Source organism: Semicossyphus pulcher, unplaced genomic scaffold, assembly GCF_022749685.1.
Source record: "Semicossyphus pulcher isolate SPU_LCO1_2020_fin unplaced genomic scaffold, fSemPul1.0.p SCAF_4, whole genome shotgun sequence".
In the NCBI taxonomy this organism is placed as follows: Eukaryota; Metazoa; Chordata; class Actinopteri; order Labriformes; family Labridae; genus Semicossyphus; species Semicossyphus pulcher.
Genome location: NW_027211715.1, coordinates 29,022,952 through 29,037,393, shown reverse-complemented (window position 1 = coordinate 29,037,393; position 14,442 = coordinate 29,022,952). Strand labels below are relative to the sequence as shown.

The 14,442-nt window shown below is 43.4% G+C and overlaps 1 protein-coding gene across 1 annotated transcript; it reads left to right on the top strand.

Moving 5' to 3' along the window:
• Nucleotides 1-430: 430 nt before the first annotated feature.
• On the top strand, nt 431-3,234 carry ccn1 (cellular communication network factor 1). Its single transcript, XM_069680268.1, has 5 exons — nt 431-649; nt 811-1,036; nt 1,426-1,770; nt 1,886-2,088; nt 2,209-3,234. The coding sequence occupies exons 1-5, from the start codon at nt 602-604 to the stop codon at nt 2,509-2,511; spliced, it is 1,125 nt and encodes a 374-aa protein (XP_069536369.1). The 5' UTR covers nt 431-601; the 3' UTR covers nt 2,512-3,234.
• Nucleotides 3,235-14,442: the final 11,208 nt, after the last annotated feature.

Here is a 14,442-nt window from a genome sequence, read left to right as displayed (position 1 = left end):
TCAGTCATTTGTGAGTAAAGTGAAAAGATGGAGGAAAACACCCCTGGGTGATCTCAACTAGGGGAAAAGTGACAGTAAAGCACCTAAACTCAACTATTCAAACAGAGAAGAAGTGCCGTTTTCGACCTGAGTTGATAGATGTGAGAAGCGAGCAGAGGAAGAAAATGAAAGGGGGGATAAACAAGAAGGGAAAAATGTGAGACGGAAAAGTGTGTTCAGATGGGATCCAGGGGGGAAAAATCCATTTGAGAGAGAAAAAAAGAGAAAGGTTTAGACAGGGTGGAGCTTAGGTCTTGGATGGAAAATGCGCCGAGAAACATTCCTGGCATAGTTTGGGAACAGTTCAGCAGGCAGCCCAGGAACGACGTCAGCTTCCCACTACGGTATAAAAGAGCGGAGGTGGCCAGACCTCAGCAGACTGCAACCGCTTTACCGTGAGCTTCAACTTCTCTAAAGGAGCCTCTAACAGCAGAGACTACCAGCAAACACATCGACTGAGCGAGGGAATACCTAAGGACTCCTCCGAAGAAAAACTTTACCTACTTTTTATACAACCGAGAACAGGATTCCTCTTGAACACGCAGAAGAAAACTAATCCAAGATGCTGATGCTTACTGTTGTCGTTACCTTCCTTGGAAGCCTTAACTTGGTGAGTTCTTTCTCTTTTTCTGCGTGAACGAGAAACGTTTAATCCAGGGGAACGTTTCTGTTCTTGCTGAGAGATTTTCTACAGTTTATAGGGGGATATTCTGTGTGGCATGACTTAAACATTTCAGTCTTTAATAGAAGATTTTGTTGCTGGTTGTACAGGTCCTCTCCTCCTCCTCCTGCCCCTCCGTGTGTGAGAGTCCACTGGAGATGCCCAAGTGCGCACCCGGCGTGAGCGTCGTCCTGGACGGCTGCGGCTGCTACAAAGTGTGCGCCAGGCAGCTGAACGAGGACTGCAGCCTGACCGAGCCTTGTGACCACACCAAAGGGCTGGAGTGTAACTTTGGGGCCAGCTTTGCTGCTGCTACTACTCGTGGCATCTGCCGAGGTATGTAGAGAGACCAAACAGCTGCAGATGTGCATGATTTTCAATAAGTCCTTGTTAAAATAAGGGGGGTTCATTCAGGATTATCAACCATCCAGTTTGAGATGAGCAGGCTTTTGACTAGTCTGAGGTTTGAAAATAAGGGGTTTGATTCAGGAGTATGGGAAGCTGTGTGATTTCAGCACTGTGGAATGCAGATAGAAGGAAAGTTAGACTAAACTCACAGTACAGACAGCCCTCTGTGGAGGGAAAAAGACTCCTCAGGCAGCCTCAAGAATTTCTCAGTTTAACTGATCCTTACCTGGCAGCCATGTGATGTCTTCAGCAGACTTATCCGAGCAGAGCAGGAAAGAATAACATTCCTTTCCTCCTGTTTTTTTCTCCCCTTGCAGCCAAGTCAGAGGGCCGACCCTGCGAGTACAACAGCAGGATCTACCAGAACGGAGAGAGCTTCCAGCCCAACTGTAAACACCAGTGCACATGCATCGATGGGGCAGTGGGCTGCGTCCCACTGTGCCCCCAGGAGCTCTCTCTGCCCAACCTGGGCTGTGCCAACCCAAGACTGGTCAAGGTAGCAGGCCAGTGTTGCGAAGAGTGGGTGTGTGATGATGGCAAGCAGTCAGACATCCTGAAGAAGATCTTTGGCAAAGACATGCTGACTGATGAGTCAGAAAGAGACCTCACCAACAGGAACGAGCTCATTGCCATCGTCAAGGGAGGACTCAAGTCTCTACCAGGTAAGAAAGTCTTCTCTCATTGTGGAAATGTTTTTTCTGGATTTATTCACAGAAGAAGTTATAATATGTAAGATTCTAAGATGCTGATGTCTTCCCTTTCTTCTTTCAATCACAGCATTCAGACCCCAACCTGAAGTCCACATGTTTGACAGCCAGAAGTGCATCGTCCAAACCACACCCTGGTCCCAGTGCTCCAAGAGCTGTGGGACAGGAATCTCCACCAGAGTCACCAACAACAACAGTGAGTGCAAGCTGGTCAAGGAGACAAGGATCTGTGAAGTGCGGCCATGCACCCAGTCACCTTACTCCAGTCTTAAGGTAAGCCTGAGCCACCACCACTGAAGTGATGGAAGCATGCATGATACTGAAAATGCATCGCCTCTTCTGGGTCTGAGTGCACGACTAATCGCCATCTCCTTGTTTTTTGTTCCTCTGCAGAAAGGAAAGAAGTGCAGCCGAACCAAGAAGTCCAGCCAGCCAGTGAAGTTCACCTACGCCGGCTGCTCCAGCCTGAAGAAGTACAGGCCCAAGTACTGCGGAGCCTGCGTGGACGGCCGCTGCTGCAGCCCCCACGACACCAGAACCATCCGCGTCAAGTTCCGCTGCGAGGACGGCGAGACCTTCAACAAGAACATCATGATGATCGAGTCCTGCAAGTGCACCTACAACTGCCCCCACGCCAACGAAGCATCCTACCCCTTCTACCGCCTCTCCAACGACATCCACAAGTTCAGAGACTGATTGGTGAAGAGCATCCAAAACCCTTCGGCAAGAGGAAGACATCATCAGCAGTACTGGCGGCCAATGGCGGTCCAGATGAATGCAGGGGTGTAAATAGACTACCAATCAACTACCAGCTTCTTGTTGTAACTAGATTCCCAAGGAATTGTGGGCTTACATCATGAGGACTTAATGAAGTGCACTGTTTGCTGTGACTACATCAGCATTCTTAACTATGAACTGCTTCGTATTAATGGAGCATCCGAAGTAGCTTCGTTATGGAGCAAGATGTAATTAATATTTGTACATTTATGTTAGTCTCTGATATCAATTCACTGTGTATATTTTGATCCTTTACATCAGACATGACACAGACTGTAGACTTGTGTGTGTATATGTAGATATGCACATGCGCAACTTCAATTAGCATACCATCCTGTATCTTAAGAACAAGACACCGAAATGTAACCCCTCGACTTGTTTAACAAGTGTGCGGTTTCATTCCTTCCTGACGTGGGCATTATTGTTCATGTTTTGTGGCAGCTATTGAACTCCTTTCATGAAAAAAAGACAAAGCGAAACATGTCAAAGGATGAATGAATGTTTTTATTATTATTGTTATTAATATTATTTATCGAAAAATGTAGCTACTTTATTTGGATATTATGTGTCATACTGGAATAAATTGTAAAATGATTTAATTTTATATGCTACAAATAAAACTGATTTATTTATGAAATATGACACCGCCTGGCTTCAGTCTTTTTCGTTCTGCGCCGGAGGACAGCACAAAGGACAATGCTCATACGCACCGGAGGCTGGGGGAGGATGTTTAAAGCCACTGTTCCCAGAGAAAATCCCCCTGTTATATCATTCTGTAGACCCGACAGATTCTCAGACAGACACCGAGCAGGGTCAGTCCCTTCTTATATAACACACCCTCGCAGGCTCTCTCTCCTGACTTTCTGTGCGTTAGAATGCCATTCTGCAGCAGGCTAGCTTTCTTTCATTTGATCTGGCTAAGCCATACACTTGACTGATTCTGAGAGAGGAGGGGGGGGAAAGATTAAGTCCACGAGTAGCAATGAGTATGGGAGCATGCCAAGAATCTTAAGTGCTGCGCTGAATGGGCTGGGATTAGACACCATGCAAGAAGGACAATGACTATTATTGTATACAATGGGCTGTATACAAAGAATGCATTCCCGGGGAAGCTTTTTTTTCACACGCTGGCATAGCACTACCAAATTGACCTAATTCATTAGCAGTTGCCTTTAAGAGTGAATTAGTTGCATTGGCCTCTGTCGGCTCTTAAACTGCAGGGGTCTGCTAAACAGTTGTAAACAGCCCTGCAAAGTAGGGAGGGATTAAGTCTGCCTTCCAGGTTTCACTTTAACAAGCATTAAGAATTACTATTATGAGGTAGAAGGACAGGAAACAGGGGTAACATAGTTTCTTCTGTGGTCATAGAAACTTCAGATTCAGTTTTCCAGCTGCTGAAAGTGTGCTGCTGCTGCTGCTGCTGCTGCTGCTGCTGCTGTCACAAACACTACTTGACACCACTCGAAGTACAAAATAAATAGTCTGAGAAGGAAGTTTTATTTCTCTCTTCGAGACACCAGTCTGATGGCAGATTCTTGCAGCTGGTGCAAATACCTACAGTACAGTCTGAACTGGGGTAAGCAGAGCAGAGCTCAGGGGCAACGACAGGGAAGGGTTTCTTTTTTGATCCAGGTAGAGGGAGCGGCTCAGGAATGCAGCAGTGGCTCAGAAAGCAGACATCCTGATGGGCGGCAGATGTTGGAAAATATTTCAGAGCAACATGTTCACTTTAGCTGGGAAGATTTTCCAAATATACACAAACACTCCTGAGTGCTCAGTTGTGTCCACACAAGGCATTTTATCTGCTCACAAACATCCATAAAGGCCCGACTGTCTGGAGAGACATGGCACTCCTGCTCCACATTCCTGCATAGCTGCTGGAAATAAGTCTTAATCGAGTGTGTTTAATAAGAGGTTGAGCAGGACACATTGCCTTTGATTGAGCTGCATACCACACAGGATGTGCCCACTGAGGTTTTACAGATTGCTCACATGAAAGGCTCCTGAGGTTTGCCTAATCACAAAGATGTGAGGCTGCCCCATGCAGCCCTGATTTACAGTCCAAACACTTTGAGGGAGCCTTGTTGCTGCTCTTTCCCTTTCTGCCGCTGCCTTAAGAAGAAAATATCCCGGTTCTGCAGAGTTTGGAAAGAGTCGTGCAATCGGACTGTCATTTGTCTTGTTCACACAATGCAGCTCATTTGGTTATGTAATGGCACCTGTATGTTATGTGAGCAGTCCTTGCGGTCACCCGTAGCATTCCTTTATAGTGTACAGACAGAGCACAGTGGCGGGGTCCAAAAGCCTTTATCAGAGAAGGAAAAGATCTCGTCATGCTTGTGAGAAATTAAACACCCAAGGCCCAAACCTGTAAAAACTATTACCCTCACACACACGTTCACCCCTGCAATTAAATCACCCAGAGACTACCTCATTCCCTGAACCCCAAATGTGTTTATACGACAAAGACAGCAGCATTAAAGCCTCATCAGGCACTACGTAATGCTGTGCAACCAGGAGCTAACAGCATCAAGAGTGGCCATTACAACACGCTGGGAGCTGCCGAACACTGATGTCAGCTATTTTACAACCCCCCTGTCTACAACCTCAGGTTAATACGCACTGTTATAAGGAAGCCATGGGCAAGAAGGAAGGAGGGTGAGAGGCTGGCCACCAAGTGCTGAAGCAGACACTTGTTATATAAAGCTCCATCTGCTGGACAAGAGAGGGAAAAGCATTCTGTGTTAGAAATATACTGATTTCCCTGAAAACCTGCACATTTTTATTCTTATCGCGATTAAATGTGCAGCAAAAACTGGCCAAACATCTTTATTATTTGTTGCATTTTACATGTTAAATCTCACCGAAGCACAATGATGTAAGAGATCCATTAGCTAAAGGGTGTGGGACCCTCTCGTAGCCATCAGCATGATCACACACAACAGTGACAGTGATGCAACTCTTGTGACACACCCATCTCATCCACATCTGTAATTACATAAGAATAACTGATGAGCAGGCGGAGGGGAAATTCAGCGTTGATCCCTCCCTTTCTGTTGGAGTGTTCAGTCCGTCCCCAGAGGCCCGCTGGCTACCGGAGTGATTATTTCTCTCAAACAAGCCGAGCATTGATGGAGGAGGCGGAACTGAGTCTTTGGGCGTCTTAAGGCTCAGCCCGGCGGAGATGATGTTGGACTGAATAATCTCCAAGGGGGCACACGGCGTCATCAGCTGAGCTCATGTTGGCCTATGTTTTTAACATGGGCAGAACAATGAGGTTACATCATATGAAGCATCATCATCGTCATTTTTGTCTTCACTTCCACAACACTACAGCTCAGTTATTAAACAAAGATGCCCGCCTCCAAAATCTAAAATATCATTCAAATAAAATGTGTTATCTGGATATCAGTGCAGTTTCACTTCCCTCCAGCTGCTGGCTTTGCCTTTCGTCATGCTGGACTACGTTATTTGTCAACTAAAGGCGGGGCGTGTGATTCTGGAGAAAGATTGTAGATACTTGACCTCATAAGCCAAACAAATACGCCCATACTTAAGTGCTTATGGACTCTTACAACTAACCAATAACAAGCAATATAGCAGAATCCAGAGTGTCTGATACCAGAGGGTGTGTTAGCATTAGTGGAAGAAGCATTTGTTAAATATTTGATTCTGATTGATTAAATACAGCATTCTCAACCGTTTGCTCTTCATAGCAACGGTCGGCTATTTCTCCATAGCCGACCGTTGCTATGAATAGCAAACCGCTGCGAGGGATTCGGCTCTAACTACACAATCTGGAGGACTAACTGTAATCATATCAGTCCGCCGAAAGAAGTCCGGTAAATTTTTATCGTCGGTCTGTTTACAGAGGGGGAAAAGAAAAGAGACAAAACAGCGGCGAGGAAGCAATAAAGGTTAAATGATGCAAAAACTTCTTTACTACTCTACGACAGAGACGTCTACAAAACTGAAGACGACACATGAAGTAAACATTAAAGGAGACACAGTACGGGATACGGTAGTGTTTAAAAACGGTGAATGGAAAAGAAAGTGACAAGACAGAAAACCTCAATCAGGTGCTGCAGTTCTTTCGCCTTGTTTTACTTTACTATTAGTGGAAATGTTTCCATTTAAAGCAAGTAAAAAGAACTAGCTTGGCTTATTTTAATGTGAGTAAAAACAGCTATGTTAGCTCATTTTAATGTGAGTAATAACAGCTAGCTTAGCTCATTTTAATGTGAGTAATAACAGCTAGCTTAGCTCATTTTAATGTGAGTAATAACAGCTACTTTAGCTCATTTTAATGTGAGTAACAACAGCTAGCTTAGCTCATTTTAATGTGAGTAAAAACATCTATGTTAGCTCATTTTACTGGAGTAACAACAGCTAGCTTAGCTCATTTTAATGTGAGTAACAACAGCTAGCTTAGCTCATTTTAATGTGAGTAACAACAGCTAGCTCAGCTCATTTTAATGTGAGTAATACAAGCTAGCTTAGCTCATTTTAATGTGAGTAAACACAGTTAGCTTAGCATAATTTAATGTGAGTAATAACAGCCAGCTCAGCTCATTTTGATGTGAGTAATAACAGCTAGCTCAGCTCATTTTAATGTGAGTAATAACAGCTAGCTTAGCTCATTTTAATGTGAGTAAACACAGTTAGCTTAGCATAATTTAATGTGACTAAGAACAGCTAGCTTAGCTCATTTTAATGTGAGTAATAACAGCTAGCTTAGCTCATTTTAATGTGAGTAAACACAGTTAGCTTAACTTAATTTAATGTGAGTAAAAACAGCTAGCTTAGCTCATTTTAATGTGAGTAATATCAGCTCAGTTAGCTCATAAGAAGGCCACAGAGTTAACCGTTGCTATGGACGCAGCTCTCACTGTGAGTGTAATAGACTTTTTTTTAAAGGGAAATATAATCACTTCTGAATAAATAAAATAATTTCCATTTCAATATTTTGTGTCAAATAGTTGATTTCTTAAGTACATAGCCGTGTAATAAGCAGGATAATGTATAGTGAGCAGGTTGTAGCTTTGTGTCCTTTTGGGCGATAACGTGGAAGAGGGAGAGTAGCAGGGAGAGGTCGTAAGTGAGTACGTAAGTTTGTGTCCTATTTACAGAGCAAAGGATGTGCACAAACACCATTTTCCCAGGCACACACAGAGCAGAGAGTTGGCCGAATTTTAGGAGGTAATCACTGAATTTGACGTATAAATTTACTGGATTGGTATATTTAATATTAAACAAATAGGTAACATAAAGTGAATGTTCAGTCACGTTTAATAGACATTTTTGCCACATCACCACTTCAAACACTATTTTATAACTCTTTAATGTATATCTATAATTTCTAAATACCTATGGACTGTCTATTAGACTATTCTATCATCTATAAACGTGCTCAAAAACCAAAAAAAGGTGTGATTTCTACTTTCCAAAAGAGAGACCCACTGCCGTCTGTGTTTCATGTAGCTTTGCTCACGTTTAAACTTTCAGTAAATGTTGGACATATAAATTCAGAGGAGCTATATTTCTTTCTTTCACAGGTCATTTACAACTTCACCACAATAATTGATGTCATGAAACATAATTTTCTGGGTTGGGATGTAAAAATGTGATTTGATCTTTTGAGCAGCGGTCGGACTAATGATCAAGATTTTGATGTTCCTATGAAACTTTAAGAGACACGAGTGATGCATTTTCCTCCTTTTGTCGGCCCCATGCTGGGTAATTGCAGCCTGGTTTCCACGATTGAGAAAGGATAAAGGCGAGTAAGGCCTTACTCATTATACCACACACACTTTCCCCTGAAACACAATTCTGATTTCTTCCTCATCTTTTGATCTTTGGAGCTGACAATGGTTGTGCTGTGGAAATGTAGCTAATGAGTGGCAACTATGACTGTAGACTTAGCGTGGTTAAAAAGTGGCTGCTGGCCTCCCCTTGTCACAAACTGTGATTCAGTAAACACGCAAAGAAACAGATGTCAATCTAAAGAAAGAAAGCAGCACAAACACATGCACTAACCACATGTGGCCTTATATTGAGTAGTATGTGAGTGTTGAGGTTTAAGCGTTTTAATTGTAATCCCAGTCAGTGTGAAATATCTAATTCCTTGTAGCACACATCTATCAGCAATAACATTATGACCACCTGCCTAAAATTGTGTAGGTCCCCCTTTGCTACCAACAGCCCTGTTAAAGTAACATCCACATGAATGGCAGGACCCAAGGTTTCCCAGCAGAACAGACATTGCCTCTGCTGGCTTGCCTTCTTCCCAATGTGCATCCTGGTGCCATTTCTTCCCCAGGTTAGTGACACACACACACACAGCCATCAACATGATGCAAAACAACATGACTCATTCGACCACGCCGCCTTTTTCCATTGCTCCGTGGTCTCGTTCTGATGCTCACGTGCCCATTGTAGCCCCATACACAACAAACTGTGACGCTCTTTGTGTTCTGACACTTTTCTATCAGAACTTTTTCAGCAATTTGAGCTACAGTAGCTCTTCTGTTGGATCAGACCACAGGGGCCAGCCTTCACTCCCCATGTGCATCAATGAGCCTTGGCCATCCATGAGCCTGTTGCCGATTCACAGGTTTTCCTTCCTTGGATGATTGTTGGTAAGTACTGACCTCTGCAGATGGGAACGCCCCACAAAAGCTGCAGGTTTGGAGATGCTCTGACCCAGTCGTCTAGCCATCACGATTTGGCCCTTGTCAACGTCGCTCGCATTCTTACGCTTGCCCAGCTTTCCTGCTTCCAACATGTCAACTTCAAGGACAAAGACAGGAGCCATTGAAACGAGATAATCGTTATGCGTTTTACTTTACCTGTCAGTGGTCATTATCTTATGGCTGATCGGTGTACTCTACATCAGTTAGGTTTATTCCAAATTGGACATGTCAAGAACACCTCCATCGAGAGGCTTCAAACATAATAACCACAGTTTCAGAGGAGGGAAGAAGTAGTTTCATCCTAAGCTTCCTCTTCATATTTAAGCTCAACATACCATACCTGTATTTTTGACTACAAATGGCATTTAAAAGTAGATGGATACATTCAAATGGCTGCCTCTCAGCCATGCCAATCCTGCATCAACGTGTCGTGTCAACGTTAACGTCTATCACCCCCTCACTGACTCTTCAGCACTATTTCATGTGGGGCAGCACCTTGGACACTTGGTACTGAGTCTCTTACCAGGCTCCTCACTCTACAATAAATTAATACTTCTTTTGCCATCTTAAAAACACGTTTAAATTGGAAGTAATTCTGCTTGTGCTTGAATGAAAACACAAAAACATTCATATCTCAAACAGATGCAATTCAAGGTATGCTGCTGGGAAATAAGAGTTGAGGTTAGATTGATTGTTACATGTTATTGGGATCAGCAGGCACTCCCTGTTTTTATTGTAAAACAATAAATTGCTAATAAGAATGGCTGAGGTCTCGGCACACACTCAGGACAATGCGGCTTCAATAAAGTAGAAGAGAGAAAACATGAGCAGAAAGTCTCGAGAGGCTTTGGCAGGTGCTCTAAAAACGACTTCACCACGATAACTGCAGGCTGATAGTAAAAGAATAACAGACAACAAGCAGGCTCTGTTAGTTTGGACTGTCCGCCTGATAAAAACCAGACAAAGGGGAACAAGTGAATCACTTCCTGCAAACAACCTACAGGGGATCAGTCTCCGAGGTGACCGCAGCGACAACACTGCTGCTCTGTTTGTGATGAAGTGACGCAGCGACGTTTCTCAGAACAAGATGGGATCAATCAGTATAGGGTGCTTCAAAACATCTGTCCAAAAGTGTCACGTTTACAGGAAAGTGTTTTTTATTTGTAGTAAACGTTTATAGTGTACAACCGACATTAAAGCCCTCCTGCAAATGTGGGTTTTATCTAACATGCAACCTGCATATTCCGGTGTGGATTTATGAGGGGAAAATAAAGCCTGAGCATCTTGAAATGTTTTTGTTGACCAATGATGACAGTTGTCTCGTGATAAGTTGGACACTGGACATACTCTTGAAAAAAACATCAGACAGGATATATTTTTAGGGAAAGCAGATGGCCGCGGTACTACTTGTTGCTCTGAACAGTGAGATACACTGAAGAGGTTGGATGTCAACTCAAAATGTGAAAAATGTATAACATGAAGACTTGGACAGGCTGCACAGTGGTGCAGTGGTTCGCGCTGATGCCTCACTGCTACAAGGTTCATAGTTCGAACACCAGTTTGGACGAAGTGGGCCTTTCTATATGTTCTCCCCGTGCATGCGTGGGTTTCTCCGGGTACTCCGGCGTCCAAACACATGCTTGTTAGGTTAGTTGGTGACTGTGAAACGTGAAAGGTTGTCTGTTTCTATGTGTCGGCCCTGTGATTGACTGGCGATCAGTCCAGGGTGTATCCCGCCTCTCGCCCAGCTGACAGCTGGGATAGGCTCCAGCCCCCTGTGACCCTGAGCAGGATAGAAAATGGATGGATGGATGGATGAAGATGTGATTTTTCCCCCATGTATTCATTTGATAAATGATTCTTGGTGAGCATACTGACACCTACTGTGTGTGCCATGTGAATAAGAATGACATCAGGCTGCGGAAACAAAATGTGTTTGAGTACCTGCTTCTCCTGACGCCAAGTTCTACCAACATGTTCAGCCTGTTTTTGAATAAAGCCACCACTTCAGAGCCGCGTCCCCATGCTGGTCTCATAAAAACCGGGCCTGCACGCAGCACAATTGAGCCCTGCCCACCAAATCAAGATTAATTAAGTCCAAACCAACTACAGAAGTTTCAAAGGGGCAATTTAGTGAAATAAGAGGAATTATTTCCAATGACTGTGTTCTCCACAGACTAAATTTACTTTTAACAGCAAACAGAAACAACAGCAGAGCTTTTGTGTGGTCGCATTGAGTAACTTTATTGAGATAGAAAATTAAGAAACTGCTAAAATAAAATGGGTGGTAATTCAACCCAGGCAAAGCCATGACAAAGAGGGAACAGATGTGCAAGCCCCAGAGGTTATTACTCTGTGCTTTCAGCCACTTGGTGACATTAGTTTTTACACAACAGTGGATTCGTCTGCTCAAACTGAACCACATATGAGGGTGCTCTGCGTTTTTGATTCCATAAGAACAGATTATGAATCCTATTTGACTGCAAGACTCATAGTCAGCAGGCAGCATTGAGGCCTTGCTGGGAGACGCAGCATCCTGATTTTCTGTTTAAAAGAATCCTTTCACTTTATAGGAAATATACTCATTCACTTTGTTGCTTAGTTGACGAGAAGACTGAGATAAAATGAAGTTACATTCAGCTGCTGGTTAGTGTCGTTTATCATAAAAATGGTGGGGGCTGCAGCCTTCAAAGGCCGTATTTGAAGGCCGATTGCATTGCAGAAGCGTGCGTGCCTCTGTTTCCCAGGCCGTGAAGGATCCATCGGGTGCGGATGTCCCAAGATGCATTGAGTGCCAATTCATGAAAGTGGCGGACTTTTACGTCGCTATTGTTACACGTTTAAGAAAACGAAAGGGCCCTTGAAAGAAATTATCTTCAAATAATAGGTTAACTTACTCGAGGTTAGTTATGCTAGCCAGTTAGTCTGCTAGTTACCTGTTGCTAGGCGACAGGAGCGGCGTTTGGTGATGCAAGGGTAAGGGCGGGAACAGCTGATGACGCAAACAGGAAATGCTCCGTAGACCAGACCGTCTCATTTCAGTTCAGCTTAAGCGGTCTACGCAGGCCATGAGTGGAGCATCCTCGTGGACCGCCTCCCTCGAAGGCTGCAGCCCGTGGATTGGGACACAGCGAATGAGACTGTCTGAGGGTAACAAATCCGCCTGCTAGCTCAATAATAAACACATTATATCTTGTTTGTAAAGTCTGTAAAAACTAAGTATAAAAAATATTATAAGTTATTGAATATTTGGGTTTCTTTATTGATGGTGGCTCCACAGAGCCAGGAAAACTGTATTCAGTTTTTATGCTAAGCTAAACTAACCATCTGCTGGTTGTAGCCTTTAATTTTACAGATCTGGGATTATTGATCAAAAAGAAGAATATGCATATTTCCCAAAATGTGAAATTATATAATGAAACCTTTGCATGGTTACAATTTGGCAGCTGACTTTTTTCCCCAACGGTTGTGTGTAAGGTCCGAGAAAACTGTGCAAGAAACAACATTTCTGCAGCGTAAAATAAGCAAAGCTTTGGGCTGATGTTTATTCAGCAAACAATGGATAAATTAATCATGACCGAGCTGGATTTGTGTGAGCACATGGCCGAAAACGAGCGGCTAACTTGAACCATGACAATTAAAATTGTACCTAGAACAGAACATAAATGAGTTAGGGGTCCCTGCGTCACTGCCTCACTGAGGGATGCGCAGTCAGATGTGAGATCATTGCCTCTGACTGCAGAAGGGTGGAAAATGCGTCATTACAGACCACACATCAAAGAGCACACATCCAGAGGGGTTAACGTCCAAAGGAGGTTAGCAGAGGTTATAAAAACACATCTATAAACACAGGCCCCACCAATGAGCCACACTGTCTGTTATTACTGGCTCTCTGCTGTCGTAATAAACCAACATTAGGTAAGAATACGATATGCAGAGGCACCACATGTGTAAGAACACTCACACAGGGAGACACCCAGAGGTGTCAGAAAAACGAGCATGTCAACATGAACTTTTATGAGCTGATGGAAAAATGAGACTAATGGTTTTACTGAAGCCCGACACAAAGGAGGAATGAACTTCAAAGATGTTTCGGGCACGGCGAGGGGCGGCTTTCACGGAGTTTTCAATTTAAACAAAAAGTCAACAAAGGGACACGTTACCTGATAAAGGTCAAACACAATATTATAATAATATTCTTTATTTATAAAATGTTTTTGGAGATACTAGTCAAGACACAAGTGTAGCGAGCTACACACAAACTAAAGGCAGAAGCTAGCACAGGAAATTAAACATTTAAGGCCATATGGTGGTGCAGTGGTTAGCGCTGTCGCCTCACAGCTACAAGGTTCCTGGTTCAAAGTTTGCATGTTCTCTCCGGCTGCTCCGGCTTCCTCCCACAGTCCAAAGACATTCTCATTAGGTTCGTTGGTGACTCTAAATTGCCCGTAGGTGTGAGAGTGAGCATGAAAGGTTGTCTGTCTCTGTGTGTCAGCCCTGTGATTGACTGGTGATCAGTCCAGAGTGTACCCTGCCTCTCGTTCAATGACAGCTGGAATAGGCTGCAGAGCCCTGCGACCCTGAACAGGATAAGCGGAATAGACAATGGATGGATGGATGGATTTAAGGCCACTTTTTCCATATTCATGACATTGAAAATGTACACTTGAGCTTTCAGTTGTATAACACCATCTTAAAAAAGCATGTTGAGTTTTTCCTGTTGTCATTTAAAGTCCTTTTATCCCCTTACAGTTCACTTTTAGGATTTCTGACCCATGTCGGTTAAAGGCTTCGTTTCAGAGTGCACACCATTGACAGTACTTCACTAAACAATTACACCTTACGGTCCATTTATTAGATGTTCTGGAGCTCTCAGTCATTTCACATTAAGGCTCCGAACAGACTGAGTCACATAAAGGGAATCAAAAGATCGAGATGAGCTTAAAAAACGTTCCAGGAAATAGTGATTTTCAGAGAATTGATCGCAGTTTGTCTGTGTGCTGAGGATAGTTAACTACATCTTTAAAGATCATTGATAAATACATGATTACCTAAAACATAATGTTTGTTCTCTTATGTCAGATACCACAGATTTGCAGCAGTGTAACACAAATACCAAAATATTTCCAAACAAAAGTCTTTATTTAAGAAAGCACAT

What these genes read in the sequence shown, in the direction of transcription:
- ccn1 (XM_069680268.1), top strand. Translation starts at nt 602, where the DNA reads ATGCTGATGCTTACTGTTGTCGTTACCTTCCTTGGAAGCCTTAACTTG. An exon ending in TACTCGTGGCATCTGCCGAG is followed by an intron (nt 1,037 to 1,425) that starts GTATGTAGAGAG and finishes CTCCCCTTGCAG; the next exon opens with CCAAGTCAGAGGGCCGACCC. An exon ending in AGGACTCAAGTCTCTACCAG is followed by an intron (nt 1,771 to 1,885) that starts GTAAGAAAGTCT and finishes TTTCAATCACAG; the next exon opens with CATTCAGACCCCAACCTGAA.